This window comes from Spermophilus citellus (genome assembly GCF_964194105.1).
Source record: "Spermophilus citellus genome assembly, chromosome: 2".
NCBI classification, from domain to species: Eukaryota; Metazoa; Chordata; class Mammalia; order Rodentia; family Sciuridae; genus Spermophilus; species Spermophilus citellus.
In genome coordinates this window covers 149,873,066-149,890,580 of record NC_138183.1, presented here as the reverse complement: position 1 = coordinate 149,890,580, position 17,515 = coordinate 149,873,066, and the positions used below count along the sequence as shown (strand labels likewise).

The 17,515-nt window shown below is 49.8% G+C and overlaps 1 protein-coding gene across 2 annotated transcripts in view; it reads left to right on the top strand.

Annotated features, from left to right (window-relative positions):
* Nucleotides 1-1,190: 1,190 nt before the first annotated feature.
* The window catches only part of POU2F3 (POU class 2 homeobox 3), a gene marked incomplete at its 5' end in the record, with an annotated part of 80,850 nt that continues 64,525 nt past the window's right edge, over nucleotides 1,191-17,515 (top strand). For both annotated transcript variants that reach the window (XM_081280588.1, XM_081280587.1), the window contains 2 exons: nucleotides 1,191-1,218; nucleotides 7,702-7,770. In XM_081280588.1, the coding sequence (XP_081136714.1) occupies nucleotides 1,191-1,218; nucleotides 7,702-7,770 (97 nt within the window). The remainder of the gene's footprint in view (nucleotides 1,219-7,701; nucleotides 7,771-17,515) is intronic.

Genomic DNA, 17,515 nt, shown 5'->3' with positions numbered 1-17,515 from the left:
GGCAGTAAGGTGATGGGAGGTTGATAGGGTGTCCTCTGGAAAATAAGGCAGGGCCTTATCCTCCTGATTGCACGTGGCTTTCTGAACTTTCATGCAGGTGGTCCCTTTTCCTTGGAATCATTTATTGGCCCCTGAAGAGAGGAGGAAAGAGGATGGGTGGGGTCTTGAGCAATGAGTTTATGATGGGTGCTGCAAAGAAACTAGAATGGGAGTCCAGAGATCTGATTCCAGCCAGACTCTGTTACTGGGGAATCCTGTACCATTGGACAAGTCACAAGCTTTGGAAAGTGGCTGTCACCATAACCCCCCCAGCACTGGCAAATCATCTCCACATCCATTTCTCATAGAGTCTCACAGCAACCTGCAACCTGGGGGCAGGGAATGGCAGGCAAGGTGCAGTTGTCCTCCACTGGAAAATGTGATAATAAGCTGGGGGCCATCTAAGTCCCACAATATTGAGCGAGAGCACTGGGGAGTAGGTGAGCTTGGACACCTGCTTAACCCAGATAGATGCCCATTTTGCTCTGTCCCTGCCCGGTTTTACCGATGAGTAACATGAGTTCAGGGAGGTGAAGAGCCTGTCCCATACCGCACAGCTGGGAAGCGCTTGAAAGGAAGGATTCCAACACCAGATTCTTTCCAGCACACCCGCAAGGCTTCTCCAAACACTCCAGGTTCCTCGCAGGCTTACTCTTCGGGAGCCTGTCCAGACAGAAGCTCAGGCCCGGCTGGATACCCCAGCAGAGTTCCTAAAAAGGGCGCGCTGGACCGCTGCGGGTGTGGTGGGGAGGGGCCGCCAGGCCGGGTCCCAGCAGACAGGTGTTCTGCGGGGTCGGACCCGCCCCGGCAGCACCCGGACCCCCTCACCAGGCCCCCTGCTCCCCAGTATGCAAATACTGCTTTGCATAGGCCCAAGGCCAGGCGCGGGGGCCCTGCCAGGGGGCGTGGCCAGCGGCCCCCGCCCCGCGCCGCGTGCTCACCTGGGGAGTGTGGCAATCCTGGCCGCGCTGAGTGCTGGCCGGGCCGGAGCAGCGGAGCGCGCGACGGCTGTGGCGACGGCTCCGGCAGCGGCTCCCGCGGCAGCGGCGGCCGGGGGCGGGAGGAAGGAGACCCTGGCTTCCCAGGGAGCCCGGCTGGGGCAGACGCGAGGGGCCTGGGGAGGCACTGGCTTTGGCCCCGCCTGGGGCAGGATGGTGAATCTGGAGTCCGCGCACCCAGGTGAGGGGCGGAGGGAGTTCTGACAGGTGTCACTGCGCGCGGAAAGGGGTGAAGGAGAGGGACACCAGGGGGCGACGGGGGCGGGAGGGGGACTTATTCCCCAGCGGCCAGGAGAGGGCAGTGTGGATAGCGGGTCGTCTTGGGGCGGGAGTGGGTTGCTGTCTGGGGAACTAAAGGGAATAAGTCTGGGATAAGGAACCTTGGAAAAGAAAGAGGGTGAGGGCGTGGGGCACTCCTGAAGCCCCAGACCTGGGGAGCCGGCATTGCAAGGGACTTGGGTGTGCTGAATTGCTGTAGTCCCATGATGTGGCAGGAGATGGGTGGTTCGCTCCCTCAGCCAGGGGTGTGGACCTGGGAGTGTATAAGTGAAGAAAATACGTGTATCCACATGCTACACCTTTGGTGTCCGGGCACCTATGTGAAATGGAGGCAAAGTGGGCATTTGTTGGGGGAGGCTTAGAAGAAGTGGGTGGGGTGGGGCAATTATAGAGGCACACCTGAGGGCAGGTGCCATACTGCACGTGTATTGATTAGGGCTTGTGCAAGCTTGTATCTTTGTGTGTGTCTCGGGGGAATATTTACCTGTCCCCGTGTGTCTTGGAAGACGTGGTGGAGCAGACCCTAGAAGTGGAATGTTGTGGGGACTGAAAATACTTGCACATGCATTCCAGGTGTGTCTGCATGTGTGGGAGGTGTGCCCACTCACATGCTCTGCAGGTCTTTGCTGTGCTCTAGGCTAGGTGCATGATGGGCCTGTGTGCCAGAGGGGGTGGTGACATTTACATCCTCTGGGTCCCATGTCCCATGACCTCCTTTCCTGAGGCTGGGCACGCAGGACGTGGAAAACCATTGCCAGGAGTCCATTTTCCCTGAGTGAATGAACATGGGCATAGAGTGAACCATGATCCCTCCATTTACCCTGCTGATCCCTATTCCACAGCTATGCTGGGACAGTGGGGTGGGCTTGGGGGTGAGGTTGAGGGTGAGAGTGAGTGGTGAGCAAATAACAAAGTGAAGAAAACTATCTGACTTGCCAGGTGCTGTGGTGCATACCTGTAATCTCAGTGACTACGGAGAGTGTGGCAGGAGGATCACCAGTTCGAGGCCCACCTTGGCAACTTAGTGAGACCCTATCTCAAAATAAAATACAATAAAAAGAAAGGACTGTGGGTGTAGCTCAGTGGTAAAGTGCCCATGGGTTCTGTCCCCAGTACTGGAGGTGGCGGGTAGGGGTTGGGGGAGAAATCTGTACTTGGCTTGATCACTTCAAACCCAGCACCTTGTCTCAAAGAGGCCAGGACCAAGTGATCTTTATTTAGAATTTCAAGGTTGCTAAGGGTTTCGTTTTTTGCTTGCACTCCTTTCTGGAAGAACAGTGAGGAGGAGGAGGCAACTCCTGACCCACCCTAAGGAAAAGAGCAGGCTGAAGGCCCTTCTTGGGTCCTACCAATCCTTAAAACAAGTGGCAGTGGATACTCAGGGGAGCTGGGGAGCTCACTTCCTCAAGCACTGTTTCCCAGCAGGCCTGAGTGAAAGGCTGGCTGGCAGAGAGGTGTTGATATTCAGTGGCTCCCCAGGACGTGCCAGGAAGGCCTAGGTGAGACTGAAGGAGCCATCCAGCTGGGTGTCATCCAGTATCTGAGGAAAGTCTGTTTCTAGACCCTGTGTTTTTTTTTTTTTTTTTTTTTTTTTAAAGAGAGAGTGAGAGAGGGAGAGAGAGAGAGAGAGAGAGAATTTTAATATTTATTTTTTAGTTATTGGCGGACACAACATCTTTGTTTGTATGTGGTGCTGAGAATTGAACCCGGGCCGCACGCATGCCAGGCGAGTGCGCTACCGCTTGAGCCACATCCCCAGCCCCGACCCTGACCCTGTGGTTTTGACATCGGGGGTGGGGGTGCCTGGAGCAGATCCCCTAGACAGCTGTTTTTCCTTCTTCTGCTTCCTGCTGAGAAGGCCAGGGTTCAAATAGGAACAAGACTCCTACAAAGGTGGGCCCCTGGAGAGGGTGGGGAGTTCTTCAGGACCAAGATCAGAGACTTCCTGGGGGTTTTCCACCTCCTCATCTACTGGAAGCTCCTGCTCTGGGGAAATGGGAGGAGGTGGGACAGCTGGGACCTGGTAGGGAAGCAGCCTAGGAGCTAAGAGTGTCTAGTGGATGGTGGGAGAGGAAGTGAGGTGGAAGAGAGACCCAAGCCCCCATGGCTTCCCCTGGAGCCAGCTCTGGGCTGATGCTTCCCAGACAACAGCTTCACCCCCTTCTCCTGATGGCCAGGATGCCAGACACAAAGACGTCCTCCACCTTGGGGCAGGTTCATCTGTCTATGGTCACTCGCTGCTCATTTTTCAGTCCATCTCCCTCAGGGCTGTTGGGCCACCCTGTAACAGTTCTTAGTCTTGGCTCTTCTGAGCTATCTGGTTTCCCTTCAGGGCACCTCCAATAGGTCCCTCAATTTGAAACTTTCTGTGCAGTTTTTGATTGGGTTTTCTTGGTGGATTTTTCAGTTCAAGGTCATCTTTGTAGGGCCTTTCTGAAAGGGCCCTGCTGTGCATGTGGGGGTCCCTCTTCCCTCTATGCATTGTCATATTATGGGCCCCTCTCTAAGGTTCTTTAGGATTCTCTTTGTAGAAAATTGGTCTCTCTTGAGTACCATGTTTTTCCCACCATAATGTTCCAGTATCCTGGTGATCCTTGATAAAAAGGACTTCCCCTGTGAAGTGCTAGTCCTGGGGCCTGGGAACTCCTCCTTGATTGATTTACTAGGACATTTTAGATGGGGGAAGGAAGCAGAATAAGAGCACACAGGCGAGGGCATAGCCTGCCCCCTGTTCGGTTCACACAGCTCCACTAGCTCTGTAGCCCCTGAGTCAGTGCCATCTTCTTTCTCTGATAACCTGTGTGCAAGCCATGACTCAGGTTTGCTTGGAGCTTTAGCACTTTGTACTTTATAAAGTATCTCTCATATAGGAACACTAAGACCTGAGTAGGCAAGAGGCCACCAGACACAGGGGCTCCCAGCCAAGGAGGGGCACCCCACTCTTAAGCCAAAAACAGGCTGTGAGACCAGCCAGTCAGCTATGGAGGGAAGGACAGGGAGAAATGGTGCGAATCCAGCAGAGGGGGAATACCTGGCTAGCTCCAGGGTGTGTGTCTGTTTCTGCGCTTCTGTCTGTGAGCTATTCACCATCAGGGTTGGGAAAGAGGGGTTGAGCATCTCAAAGTCAGTTAGAACTCAGGAATGACATGTGGGTCATATGGCCTGATTATGGGAGGGAAAAGAAGAGAGAAGGAATCTCCTCCAGGGGAGAGTTGGGGCTTTGGCTAGCTCAGAAATGGGACTGGCAGGTTCCTTAAAATTTCCCTGGTAGAAGTACTCCCAACAGCTTATGAGGGAGGATCCAGGTATAAGATTCAGTCCTTTCCAATGACATGAAAATGGGTACCAAGTGAGACATATTGGGCTTCTGCTTTCCTAGAGTAACCTCGTCCCAGGAGGTTTTCTGGACACTGTGGTCACTCAGCCTGTTAACAGCCAGCAACCTGGGGGAAGAATGCCTCTGGGGCTTCCCTTCCCATTCACAGATTTTAAGGAGGGGCTTCTCCTTCAAGGCCACAGCTCAGGGAGGTCTAGGGCAGCTTTAGGGCATGATGGTGCTGGCTAAGGCAGATGAGGGTCTGGGCTCTTACACAGCACAGCTGAGCCTCCCCAGGGAAGGGAGTGATGGCAAGGAGCCTACTCAGTAGGGCTGAGATAAGAACACAGAGAATCCTGGCCCCACCCCACACCTCTCTCACTGCCTCCTGGCAAGTGCTGTTCAACAGGTGAAGGGTTAAGCATCCCAGTGAGTTTCGGTGTTGGCCCATTTTTAGGCTGAGACCCAAGCGCTTGTCCCACCCATCAGCCTCAACCTCCTACCCAACAAGAACAGGTTCTGGGTATCTTAGCATCCTATGGGACTGAAGGAGAGGTTTGACAGGTCATCTTGCCTTGTCCCTCCAAGCAGACTCAAATCCCTGTGCAAGCCTAAAGTACTATGATGTTGCAGAGCCCTGGCAGAGTGGAGGGTCTTCTGATGCCTTCAAAACTGACCTTTAGACATAAAAACTAAAGTTCAAGCTAACTTAAAAGATGAATGAGAAAGGCTCTGGGTATACTTAAAAGTGATGTAGGGAATGGGTGTTGGAAGAATTTGGGTTACAAGTATAATATCGTGGCTTAGCTCAAAGAGTTTCCTTTTAAAGGCAGGAGTTTGAAATAAGTTGATTCAGAGACTCTGATCATCACCCCGGCTTCCCTGCCTCTCAACCTTTCCCTGTCCCCTTGAACACTTCTCCTATGAAGGCAGAATTTGGAGGATGTTAATGATCCTTAGGTCAAGAACAAGTTACAAAGTTGCCAAGACAGAAAACCAAAGCTGTTTCTGATAATGGGAAGGAGGCTGAGAGAGGGGCAGGACAAGGAGGCCAGAGAGGAAGGGCTAAGTCAGTGTCTGTTGGATTAGTGTTTTTATTAGGTGCTTACTTTGTTTTTATTCATTATTTTGTTTAATTCTCACAATAACCCTGGGAGGTATTTTTCATTATCCCCCTTTTTTTATTTAGATGAGAAAATTGTCATTCACATATCTAGAGTCCCCCAGCTAATGAGTGATGGGCCAGGGATTAAACCCAGATTTGTCTGATGCCCAGATTCCTACTCTGACTCCCAGCTCTACTGAAGCAGGTTAAAACCAGCAAAGGGAGAGAACTTCTACCCTGTGCCTTCCAGGCAGTCTCTGATTGTGGGGTTTTCTCAACCCTGTTGAAGAATCCCCGCAGTGCAGTATGAGCTCAGGTCTATGTTGGGCAATGCCCATGTTTTAGGGATCACCAGCACTGCAGAGGTGGGGGGGAAAAGTGAAGCCCACTTCTCCGTTGGAGCAGAAGCGAGCAACCACAGAGGCCCTTTGCAAATATGTTCAGGTGGCTCACACTGATCTTTCTGCATGCTCATGCATGGCAGACAGTACAGCTTGAAATCGAAGCAGGAAGGACTGAAGTCAGGCTCAAGAAATGTCCAGGTGCAATGCCCAGGAGGTCCATATGGTTGCAGGGTCTCCACTAAGTGCATCCCCAATGTCTGGGGAGGGCTTCATGGAGCACCAAGTGTTTACCAAGGAGTTCTCATTCAATCGACAGGTCTCATAGAACTCCTAGGGTCATCTTAGTCCCCCACCCCCCACTGACTCCTGGAGTGTTCTTGACTCCCCTTCTTCCCATCGTGCTTGGTACCTCAGTCACAACACCCAGCAGGTGTAAATCTCTGCCAGAGCTATACACAATCACTGCCCTTTAAAAACACAGGCTTTCTCCCCTCTTTTCCTGAGGCAGAAGTCCAGCCTTTCCCCTCATTCTGATCATCTCCAGACCTCAGACATCCAGACTGCCAACTGTCTGATTACCAGATGCAAATTAAGGCTGCCTTCTTGAGTGGGATTGGCTGGGGAGCCGACTATGCAAATTGGCTCACCAAGACTATCAGGTTTGAAAGAGTTAAAAGTGCTGCCCTAGAGAAGAGGGTGAGGGTGAAAGGGGGGGTCACCCTGATTTGAATAAAATATTCTTCTGTCTTTAATAGCTTCAGTATTTGGGTGGTTTAATAAGGAGAGGAGTCCAGAGAGTTAGTTCAAAGTTGCCTCTTTCCTTGCCTCTGCTGACCCGGGAGGAGACTTAGGGGCCTCATAGGTGGTGGCAGCTGACTGTTATGGGTAAATGTTTAATTTATTAAAATGAAGCAGGGCGGGAGAGGCCAGACCAGCCAGGCTTGGGGGGCTGATAATGGGGCCCTGTGTAGGTATGTTTTCTCAGCAGGGTAGTGACACACTTTCTCACTGAGCAAGTTGAAGGAGTAGAAGAGAAGGTAAGGGTCTCCAAAGAACAGGATCTTCAACACGAGTGACACAGGAGCTAGGGTTTGATCCCTAGAGGGTGCACTGATCTCTGAGTTAGGCAGAGAACTGGGGACCTAAGATGAGATGGGTAAACTTTGGTTCACAGGTACCTTCCTGGGTAAAGCAGGGCAGGGAGGAGAGAGATTTCTGGTGCTACTTTAAAGAAATAAAACAAATCTCCCAAATCCCAAAGAAAATGAAGGATGGGAATGGGAAGGGCTCCGCACCCTACCTCAATGCCCCTCCCCTTGTTACATTTTTGCCAACTGAGTCTTGGTGGTAGAAGGAAGTAGCAATGATGCAAAAGGTGAGACCCTGCAGTAGCAATGGAGAGGGGGAGGAAGACAAGGAGGGGAGGCAGGCACGGGAGGAGGGGATTTGTGCCCCTAAGCTTATGAATATTCTAATGATTGTATGTTCGGGAATCAGGAATTTGAAAGTCTGATGGTTGTTGTAATTACACATTCATCTTTGCTGTTTAGTTAAAGCCACATATGTCATAGCAAGAAAAATTGTGACCTGTTATTAAAATCAGTTGTGTTTTCTCTGCAGATATCAAGATGAGTGGGGATGTAGCAGATTCCACTGACGCTCGAGGTGCTCTCAGCCACGTGGAGCCAGGTAAGGGGCTTCTCTTCTGGGGATGGAACAGGCAAGCCGGGTATGGGAGGAAGTTGTTGGAAAATGTCCAGCAGGGTAATGTCTGTTCTTGCTTGGTCTTTCATCCAGTCTTAGAAAGCAAGGGGATTCTCTGTGATCTGAAATGGGACCCTGGAGCTTTGGAATAACAGATACTGGTCTCCCTGGAACAAACCTCTGTAATGAAGTCAGGAAAGAGCCAGATTCTTAAGAAAACAAAACCAAATCAAAAAAGTTAGGAGGGCAATTCCCTTTTTCAGTGTTGGGGATGGGTGTCAGGGGCCTTGCACATGCTAGGCAAGTGCTCTACCACTAAGCTAGACCCTCAGACCTGTGATTCATTTTGAGATGCCAGTCCAACATGGCTAGAAGCAGCAGGCTGTGTTTCCAGTTGCCACTGACTAACTTAAGGTAGAGACTTCTTTTAGTAGATGGAACCAGGGTCTTTTAGCCCCATATTTCTCAATAGTCCTTATTTCTTTAAGCATTTGTATTTTACGTATTGGTACTGGAGATTGAACCCAGGAGTGCTTTACCACTGAGCTACATCCCCAGCCCTTTAATATTTATTTATTTATTAATTTATTTATTTAGAGACAGGGTCTTCCTAAATTGCCCAGCCTGACCCTGAACTTGTGATCTTCCTGCCTCAGCCTCCTTAATTGCTGGGATTACAGGCATGCACCATCACACCCAGCTTAACAGTCCTTAAGAAACTAATCAAAGAAGCCCATGCACAAATGTTCCCTTCCAAATAAAGTGTGTGTGGACGGTAAATAGGCTCAGAGAGGAGGACTTGATACCTAGAGATAATTTTACTTTATGTAGAAAAGAAAGAAGACAGAAAAGATTGAGAAGAAAGTTTCACAGCTCTCTTCCTTTTCCCTCCATGACCCAAGCTTTGGTTTGAAAACTCTATGTAATTAAAGAGAATTTACAGAAAGATAAGTAGAAATTGTAACTCCACCAAATAATTTTAATAGCATCCCAACAAGACCTCAATTAGCCTTTCATCTGGATCATTAGAGACATAGAAATTAGAAGAGAATCAATGTCCCCTAAAGCTAAAGTCTTTTTCAAGTCTTCTGGAATACTCTAGTTCCATTCTTGAAGCTGAAAGATCTGGGATCAGAGACAAGATAGTTGGGAAGCCTTGGAGGTTCATCTGCAAGATGCATTTTCCATAAGCTTTTGTGTTCCCCAAATTATTGAAATAGTGTCTACTTGCATGCAGTACACATATAACAACAGGTAGCTACAATCTGGGGTATGTACTGGGGATTGGGGATTAAACCCAGGGGAAGTTTACCACTGAGCTACATCCCCAGTTCTTTTTACTTTTTATTCTGAGATAGGTCTCTCTGAGTTGCTGAGGGTCTCACTAAGTTGCCCAGGCTGACCTCGAACTTGCAATCCTCCTGCCTCGGTCTCCCAAATGGTTGGGAATGCAGGCATGAGCTAGCCTGCCTGGTTCCAGTCTTTCTATTTGCTTTGTATGGAAGAACAGCTGGACTGAGGATAGTGGCACCCATTTTTCAATGGCTTTATTAGCTGGATATGGTTTACTAAGATCTGTGGTGGAGAGTACCTGTTCTTCCCAGTTGAGAAGAATTTTTCTTTTAATCTCAAGAATCTGAGATCAGTTCAGCTGGAGAGTGATGGGCATAGTGCCCACACTGACATTCTTCCCTTGGAGAAAAATCAGCCCAGGAGCCATGATCCTGAGGAATTTGGGTTGCTCTTTCCTGGAAGCAGGCTGGCCAGAGCCAACTCTTTTCACCTGGGCCCTATTACCTGGGACACGTCTAAGCAAGTGTCCATGTGGGTAAAGACCATAAACACTGGCACAGGGGCTTTGTCATCAATTACCCTGAGCAAGTCAGGGGACTAGTACTAAGAGTAAGAACGAGTTGCACAGAACCTTGGAAGGTGAGCCAGAAAAGGGGTGGGGATCCAATCCTGGGGGGAGCTTAGGAAGGTTGATGTGTTACAGACCATCTGAACAAATTCTGACTTCCTGAGACAGTGGGAGTTATGCACAAAGTAGTTAAGGAAGAAAGAATCCAGACATAGGTTAGGACCCACAGAATCTGAATATCATCAAGGGATACTGCCAAGGTATCATGTGACTTCAGACCAGCCACTGTGCCCTCTTAGGAGGCAGGAACAGATGAGCTTTGAAAAGTATGGATTTAGAATCAAACAGACCTTGGAGAAATGAGCATCTCTGCTGCTTACTGGCTATGTGACCTAATCATTTATCCTCTTCTCTTCTGTAAAGAGGGAAGATTAATGCTCGTCTTAGAAAGTGGGCTGAGAGTTGCTCGAGATGATATCTAAAGCCCTTAGCATAGGCTTGGTGCAGGGCAGCTGTGATCATTATTGCTTCTAATGGCCTCATTAAGATGCTGCGATTTTATAATATACAGAATGGGCATCACTGCCAAGTGCTCTTGGAACACAAGTGGCTGGGGTGCCCTGTTCCCCTTCACTCAACAGTAAGTGGATCCTCCTCATGGATTGGTTTTGTTCACTCATCCTTTCTGTGTGGTTCCTTCTCAACTGAAAAGAAATAGCGATGTCTGCAACTTTTGTGTGGACTACAGCTTTACAAGGCCCCTCCACATTTTCCTTCAGGGCTCAGCTCCTAGCTAGTAGCATCAATGCCTAGGTGATTCTCAAATTACTGTATGTTTTTAAGGGCAAGAAAAAAGAAGTAGCTAATTACAGTAACCAAACTTCCTGGAAAGTCACTCTGACTCATTTTTTTTTTTTTAAACAGAGGAAAGCTTATTATGAGTTACAATGGTTACCAACTTGGTTTAATGGCTTCCTTTGAATTTTTAAAAGACACATTCGCCTTCCCAGCAGTGCATGAATTAATGGGTGGTTTGTCTCTGGGTTTTAAAGGAACTATAAACAAAGATGACCTAGAAAGCCCATGTTCCATGAGAGCACCCCAGGGTTGTATGAAATCCCCAAGGGGCACTAGGGGTGGGAGCTATGAAAATGAAACGAAATTCCCCATCCACATTGGCCAGGAGTGCCAAGGAGAGGGTTCTCAGGCCCAACACAGACCTCCCAGTTGGTGGGGACCTGGCAAGACAGTTCATCCTCCTTTCTCCTCCAACACAGAAGAGAATAAATTGTCCAAGAACTTAGGCAACACTAGGGACCAGGCAGAGGTTCCAGAACCCTTGTCCTCACCACACTCCCCCCACACACATACAGAAGAGAAAAGTTAAGTTCTTTCTACGTTGCTCAACTATTAACTTTTCTGTCCTTCCTAATATCTGCCCACCTGTTACTATTTCTCCTTCACTTTTGGAGCTGACAATATTTATCTGTTCTCAATTAAAAACTTGAAAAGAATATAGCCTTACTCACATTTCAAAATCCCCCAGGCTGAAACTGTCAGTCCCCAAGCATGGATCCAGCTCACCCTGTGACTTTTTAATCCCACTTCTCACATCTAGTCTCAAACACAAGAGAAAACATGAAGAACTCAGGAGCAAGGGGAAAAAAAACCAGTGACATTTGCAGAGCCTGCTTCCCAGACTGAGCCCATGTGGGCAATCTTATGTGCATCATCTCATTTAATTCTCACAATAAGCCTAGGAGACAGAGGCATTATTGTCTCCTTTTTCACTGATGAGGAAATGGTGGCCAAGTGTGAGAAACTAACTTGCCCGGGGTTGCACAGCTTATAACCAGGAATCTAATTCAGGCCTTTGTGATTCTGCCAGGTTCTTCTCTATAAAGGAGGGGTTTGGACTCGATCGTCTCTAAGGGCTGAATTGTAAAAGCTGCGTGTATGGCTCTGCTCCTCAGAACTTTCTCCCATCCATCATGTGCATGTCTCCTGTTGGTGTGTAGTTTCCCAAGTACTGAGCTCTCCCAAGGTTTCCCTCAGCCACTCCCTGTTGGTTCCCTTCTTTCCTCCCCCCGCCCCTCCTTCTTCTTTTTTTTATGATCTCCTCCAGTGTCTCCAGTTGTTTTGCTGTGTGAGGGCTCCAATCCTCTTCTCTGACCTAACTGGCAGTTCCTTTACCAGTTATGGAGCACCACTCTGGGTCAGACCCTGGGCTCAGAAAGATGAGGAGGAGTCCCTGTCCTCAAGGAGCAATTGGCCTAGTGCAGGGATTCATGACTGCTTGGTCGATAGCGACAACTTGTGTCGGTGAGCGCATTCCCAAACTCATCATGCATCTGGCCTTTACAACGGCTCTGTGAGAGTAGGTGTTATTATCCCACTTTGCAGGTGAGGAAATGGAGGCTGGCAGTGAGAAAGAGGATTAGCTGATATTTCCAAGGACCCTGAACTGGAAGATGATAGAATGAAGCCTGGATCTTTCTAGTCACTTTTTTTCCTAAAGGTGATGCTGGGAAGACTGGGGACCAGCACTGGGAACCAAGGACAGAGGATGTTAAAGGATCACATCTAGCCTCACACACAAGAAGATCAGGGTAGATGCCAAAATGGTGGAGGGTGTCAGGGCTGGAGGGGACCCAGGTCACCTGTAGGTAGACTGATCTAGTCCAAGTAGCAGAAGCTGATTGAACTAAAGCTCCCTGCTTGCTGGAGAGGAGAGGAGAAGAACTGGGGCCAGCTGCCTCCCTCTCTGAACTGTGGAGGTTGAAGATCTAGCCCAGGAGAGAACATTTTCCTTCTCTTCTCCCTCCTGGTCTCCCCACCCCACATCAGGGTCCTAGCCACTTACCCCTCTGCAGGCTCAGTTGTCATTTGACAGAGGGAGTGCAGTGGGGTTCCAAATCCAGGTGGCCAAGGAGCCAGTGCCCTGGTACCCTTGTCCTGCTGGGTAAAGAAGAGCTCCAAGAGGGGAGCCCAGGAGAAGAAAGGGGACACTAAAGGTGAGGAAGGGGCCTGGACTTTGTCATTCAGCCCTACCTGTTGCCCTTCCTTCCTGACCTCAGTTCTCCTGAGGTAGAATGACAACCATCAGTCCCCAGTGCAGAAGGGACACCAAGGAGAGTCATCAGTGTTGGGACCCTTTTGCAGAAAGTCTTATCGCCTGACCCTTGGAACTTCCAGTGTGGTTTTAAGCAGGAGGGATGTGGTTTTACAGGGACGCACCATGGGGGCACAGAAAATTAGCAAGTCTCTCCTAAGGTTCCGGAGAAAGAGTGGGTGACTGACTGAAGACTGAACAGCACTCTCAGTCAAGGGTCAGCTCATTCCTGGGTCTCAGGGTCTCTACTCTCCTGAGTTTCCAAGAAAATAAACTGAGGATTGCAACCAAGAGGTGACGTTCTGGGTAGGACCAGGCAGATGACTCTAAGATGAGTGTGGTTTTCATCCAGATGTTAATAAAACTCGGAACCCAGGGCCAGGTAAGCACTTTACCTTTAGACACATCCCCAGCCCTAAAACTAGTCTTTCAATGGCAGAGAGGACAGAAGATATCAAGGAAGCACTTGAGGGACTGGTGAGACTCAGGAGAAGGCCTAGTGAAGTGTCCTATTGACAGTGTTTCTAAATGAGGCTCGTGTGTGAGCGCCTGCAGGCACGTGCACTTGTGCGCCTTCCCTTTTTATGATGAAATGACAGACTGGGTATGAGAGCACTTTGAAAAGAGTACACCACCATATAAAGACAATCCATTATTACATCAATAATTATTGGAACCTAGGTGTGGTAGCACCACCTGTAATCCCAGCAACTCCTGAGGCTGAGACAAGAGGATCACAAGTTCAAGGCCAACCTCAGCAAATTAGTGAGGCCCTAAGCAACTTAGCAAGACCCTGTCTCAAAATAAAAAGGGCTGAGGGATGTAGCTCAGTGGTTAAGTGCCCCTGGGTTCAATCCCCAGCAATGCCCCCGCCTCCACCAAAACAAATAATTATCTGAAAAATTCAGGGGACAAAGTGAAGCTCTGTCAATGAGTGCCCAAGACTTGAGTTTCCTCATAGTAACTGGGGGATAAAGTAAATAGATGGGAATAAAATGAAAATATGGGCAAGGTGGTTGCCTGCGCCATCCCTCTCTTCTCCAAAAGAGTAGAATGAAGACGCAGCCTCCAGATCTTGATGGGAATTAATAATGGATTCCTGGAGATATAAAGATTCTGGAAGGACATCTTATCCATCCTTGGAAAATGAGAGAACCTTCTCTTCTAGAGATTTCTTTTTCTCACCTATCTTTCATCCCTTAAAAAAAGCCAAGCCTCCACAATTTCTCTTGGCTACTTTCTACCCCCTGCCCCAGTACTAGGGATTTTCCAGGGTCTCACATATGCTAGGCAAGTGCTTTCTCACTGACCTGTGTCCCCCAACCCTTTTTTAAAGTTTTATTTTGAGACAAGGTCTCACTAAAATGCCCCAACTGACCTTGAACTTGAGATCCTCCTGTCTCAGCCTCCCAAGGAGCTGGTATTGCAGACATGCACCATCATGCTCAGCCAAGGCTACCTATTCTTATATGATACAATCCTTCGTGCCTGGAAGTTCTTTCTTATCTCTCACCTAAGATCCCCATGCTGTAACATACACACATTGTCTTTTGTTTTGGCCTACTAAAACCAGAGTGGCTTGCATCCTGCCTTGCTTCCAATTTCTGTGACAGGGAAATTAAAAGGTAGTGATTCACCCACTTCAGACTGTAGCTCCGTATGTTGGAGATCTCAAGAGAGTGTCCCATGGTGTCAGGAAGTGCCCAGCTCTAAGACACAGAGAACCTTAGCAAGTAAAATGGTCACAGTGGCAGCTCACACCTGTGTCATGACTTCCAACCACAGGAACTTTGTCATCCATGGATTCCCACCCCAACCCACAGGGTAGACAGGACAGGATCTTACTGCTCAGATAAGCCATGAGTGGCTGGGCAGTCCTCCCCAATGCAATTCTGTCTTCTCCTTGGAGGTCTTTTTAAGGAAATACCCCCCTGCGACCCCAGCTGCCACCTCTGCAGTCCCCAGAAGAACATGGACTCCCTTTTCTTTCCAACTTAAGAGGGTACATAGGTGAGGGAGATGATGGGCCATCATCCATGGGCCTTCTTTTACCATTGGGGTCCCCTCGGGCCCTCAGTGGTCACTCCCACTTAAGTCTCGGTGGAGGACAGTTGTTTTCACTTCCAGTCTGTTGGAGACCAGCACCCAGCCCCATGGTGCGTGATTAGTATGAAGCGCGTTACCCGCCACGCACTTTCAACAGCACACAAACTGGTGTGTAGCAAGTTCAACGGGGAGACCCTATAATCGCCTGCTTGCGTGTGATTAGATCTCTACATTCTTACTCTGTTTGCATGTGTCTGACTCGGGACCTTAACAAACAGCCTGCAGACCAGCCTTGGTGGTTAGGCCACACTTGGAGGTGAGCCACCTTAGAGGAGTTTGCGTTCATATAAGTCTGTCCCTTCCCTTGACATCCCATGAGCAATGGCTACATCTGACCCAAGCGACCTCCTTGGCCTTTCTCCTGCTCCTGCTCTAGAGATGATTGGAGGTGATGATGGGGGCCCAGCAGGAGAGGGAGGCTCCAGTGGGTCCTTTGCTGACTTGGAGGAGTGACATCCCCGCCCCCTAACACAGCACACCCGGAGGCTGGACACTGAGCAGTGTCCAGAGACTCAGGCCACTGCAGCTCCCAGGGCTTCACTCCTTCACTAAGGCCCCCAAAATTGCCAGCCCGAGCTGTGAGTAAATGGGTTCACCCTCCTCCTCAAGAAACAATTAGCGCAGTAAACACCAGGTGTGGGAAAGTGCTGAGTAAGAGCACAAAGAATTTAAAGAGAGCTGAGCACCTGAATTAGGATGAGTCTTAGGGGCTTGAGAAGCAGCCCAAACCCAGGCAGCTAAAATTCAGTTACAGTTTGTCCTGCCTCATACCCAAGTGTGCGTGCACACACACAGGGATGCACAAACTCACACTCCTCAAAACTCCACCTCAAACCCAGGGGCACACCTGCAGGTTGTCTTTCTTTTCTGGTCCGGAGGTTCTCTCAAAGGCAGGCTTGGGTCCTCCAGCGGGTGTGAGAGATGGGAGGTGGCGCTTCAGGCCAGCATTTGCTAGTGGGTCTCTGTGTTTAGACCCCTCCCCCGTGAGAAGTCTTGTCTAGGTTGCCCCCCCCCCCCATCCAGGCAGTACAAGGGGGAGAAGCAGCAGAAAGGACAAGGACAGAAAGGACACCCAGTTTTCCTCTCATGTGCACTCCCCACAGCCTTTGGTTTTGGGGGACAGTGGCCAATTTAGAGTTCAGTATACTTGGAAGGGAACTTGTATGCAATCATCCCAGTCCCCCTCTTATGAGTGCCAGGGCACAGCAGGGTAGGCCAGGGCAGGGCAGGCCAGGGTGTGGTCAGAGCATGACCAGAGCCCTCAACAGTGGCTGGATTTTATGTCCAGGGGCTTCCGCCACCAGCGGTTAAAGTGCCTGTCTGGGTTTTCCATGGACTGGTGAGCTCATGGTGAGCGCAGGGTCATAGTAGGATGACAGGAGGGAGACTCAGGGAGGGCAGGCCTTTGTGCCAAGCCGGGAGTTTGGGAAACAGAGCTGCAGACATCTCCCAAAAAGCACCCAAGCAGTTGTTGACTCAAACAATAATAGGTGTTCATTTGCGTGGCATTTACATACAGGTTCCAGGAGCTCCTTTCATCTCCTACTATGGACTCCAACAAAGTCCTGCCACCTTGTCTGGGGCTTTATTGTGTTCCCCAGGCTCCAGAGCCTGCACACACACCATTAATGCGTCCTTTGGTTAGCCCAGCCTGGCAAAACCAGCAGCAGTTGGTCTTATCTGGGTGTGCCTGGTCCAGGTTTACTGGAGAGGTAGCCCAATCAGGTGGCCCAAGGGGCACCCAGTTAAGGTTGCCCCAATTACCTGCAGTCAGTTCCAGCAAAACCCCCAGTAGGGGGCTTGTCCATCCCCTACCCCTGCTCAAACTGGGAAGAGGAACAAAAAAAATCTAAGCCAGGGAGCCCAGAGAGGTGCAGAAAGGAAAGGAAACCGGGTGGTTGCTATGACGATGGGGTCTCTGTGCCCCATTTGCATAGGGCGCTGATTTCCATACTGCAGGGTGAATTTCCATATCCCTGCCTCAGAGCCTGTTGGGGTGGGGAGAGGGAGAGGGGAGAGGTCATTTGAAATTCAAATGAGGATGATTAAGGTTTTCTTGAGGAGGAAAGTGTGGACAAAAGGGGTTAAGCCAGCTGACAAACGTGGGCTCCGGGCTCAAAGTTATCAAAGAGAGGTGTGCCCTTGGCTGGCTCCCCTGCCAGCCCATGCCACTGGTCCCTGGAGACCTGCTGGTGGTGGGAGGAATCCATTCCAAGATGGGTGCTGTGACTTCTGCCTTGCAGGAGAATCCTCGGGGTCGCCCCTCTTGCACCTGGGCACAGTTTGGACTCAGTGCCCTAAAGATGTTTGAGCTCGAGGGTGAGGACCACTGAGTGAGTTCTAGTCCTGGGGTCAGGCCAGCCTTCCTCTGGTTTTGAGTACCAGGGCACAGCAGGGTAGTCCAGGGCAGGGCAGGCCAGGGTGTGGTCAGAGCATGACCAGAGCCCTCAACAGTGGCTGGATTTTATGTCCAGGGGCTTCGGCTAGTCATCTCAGGTTTTTAATTGGAGAAATGATCTCAGTACTTTCTTATTGGACTGAGGAGGTGGGAAGACATCTATGCTCATCTTTACCACCCACCTGCAACCTTCCCTACGTCACTTCCCCTCTTCAGGCCTGAGTCTAGGCATCAGATGAAGAGTCCGAAGTTG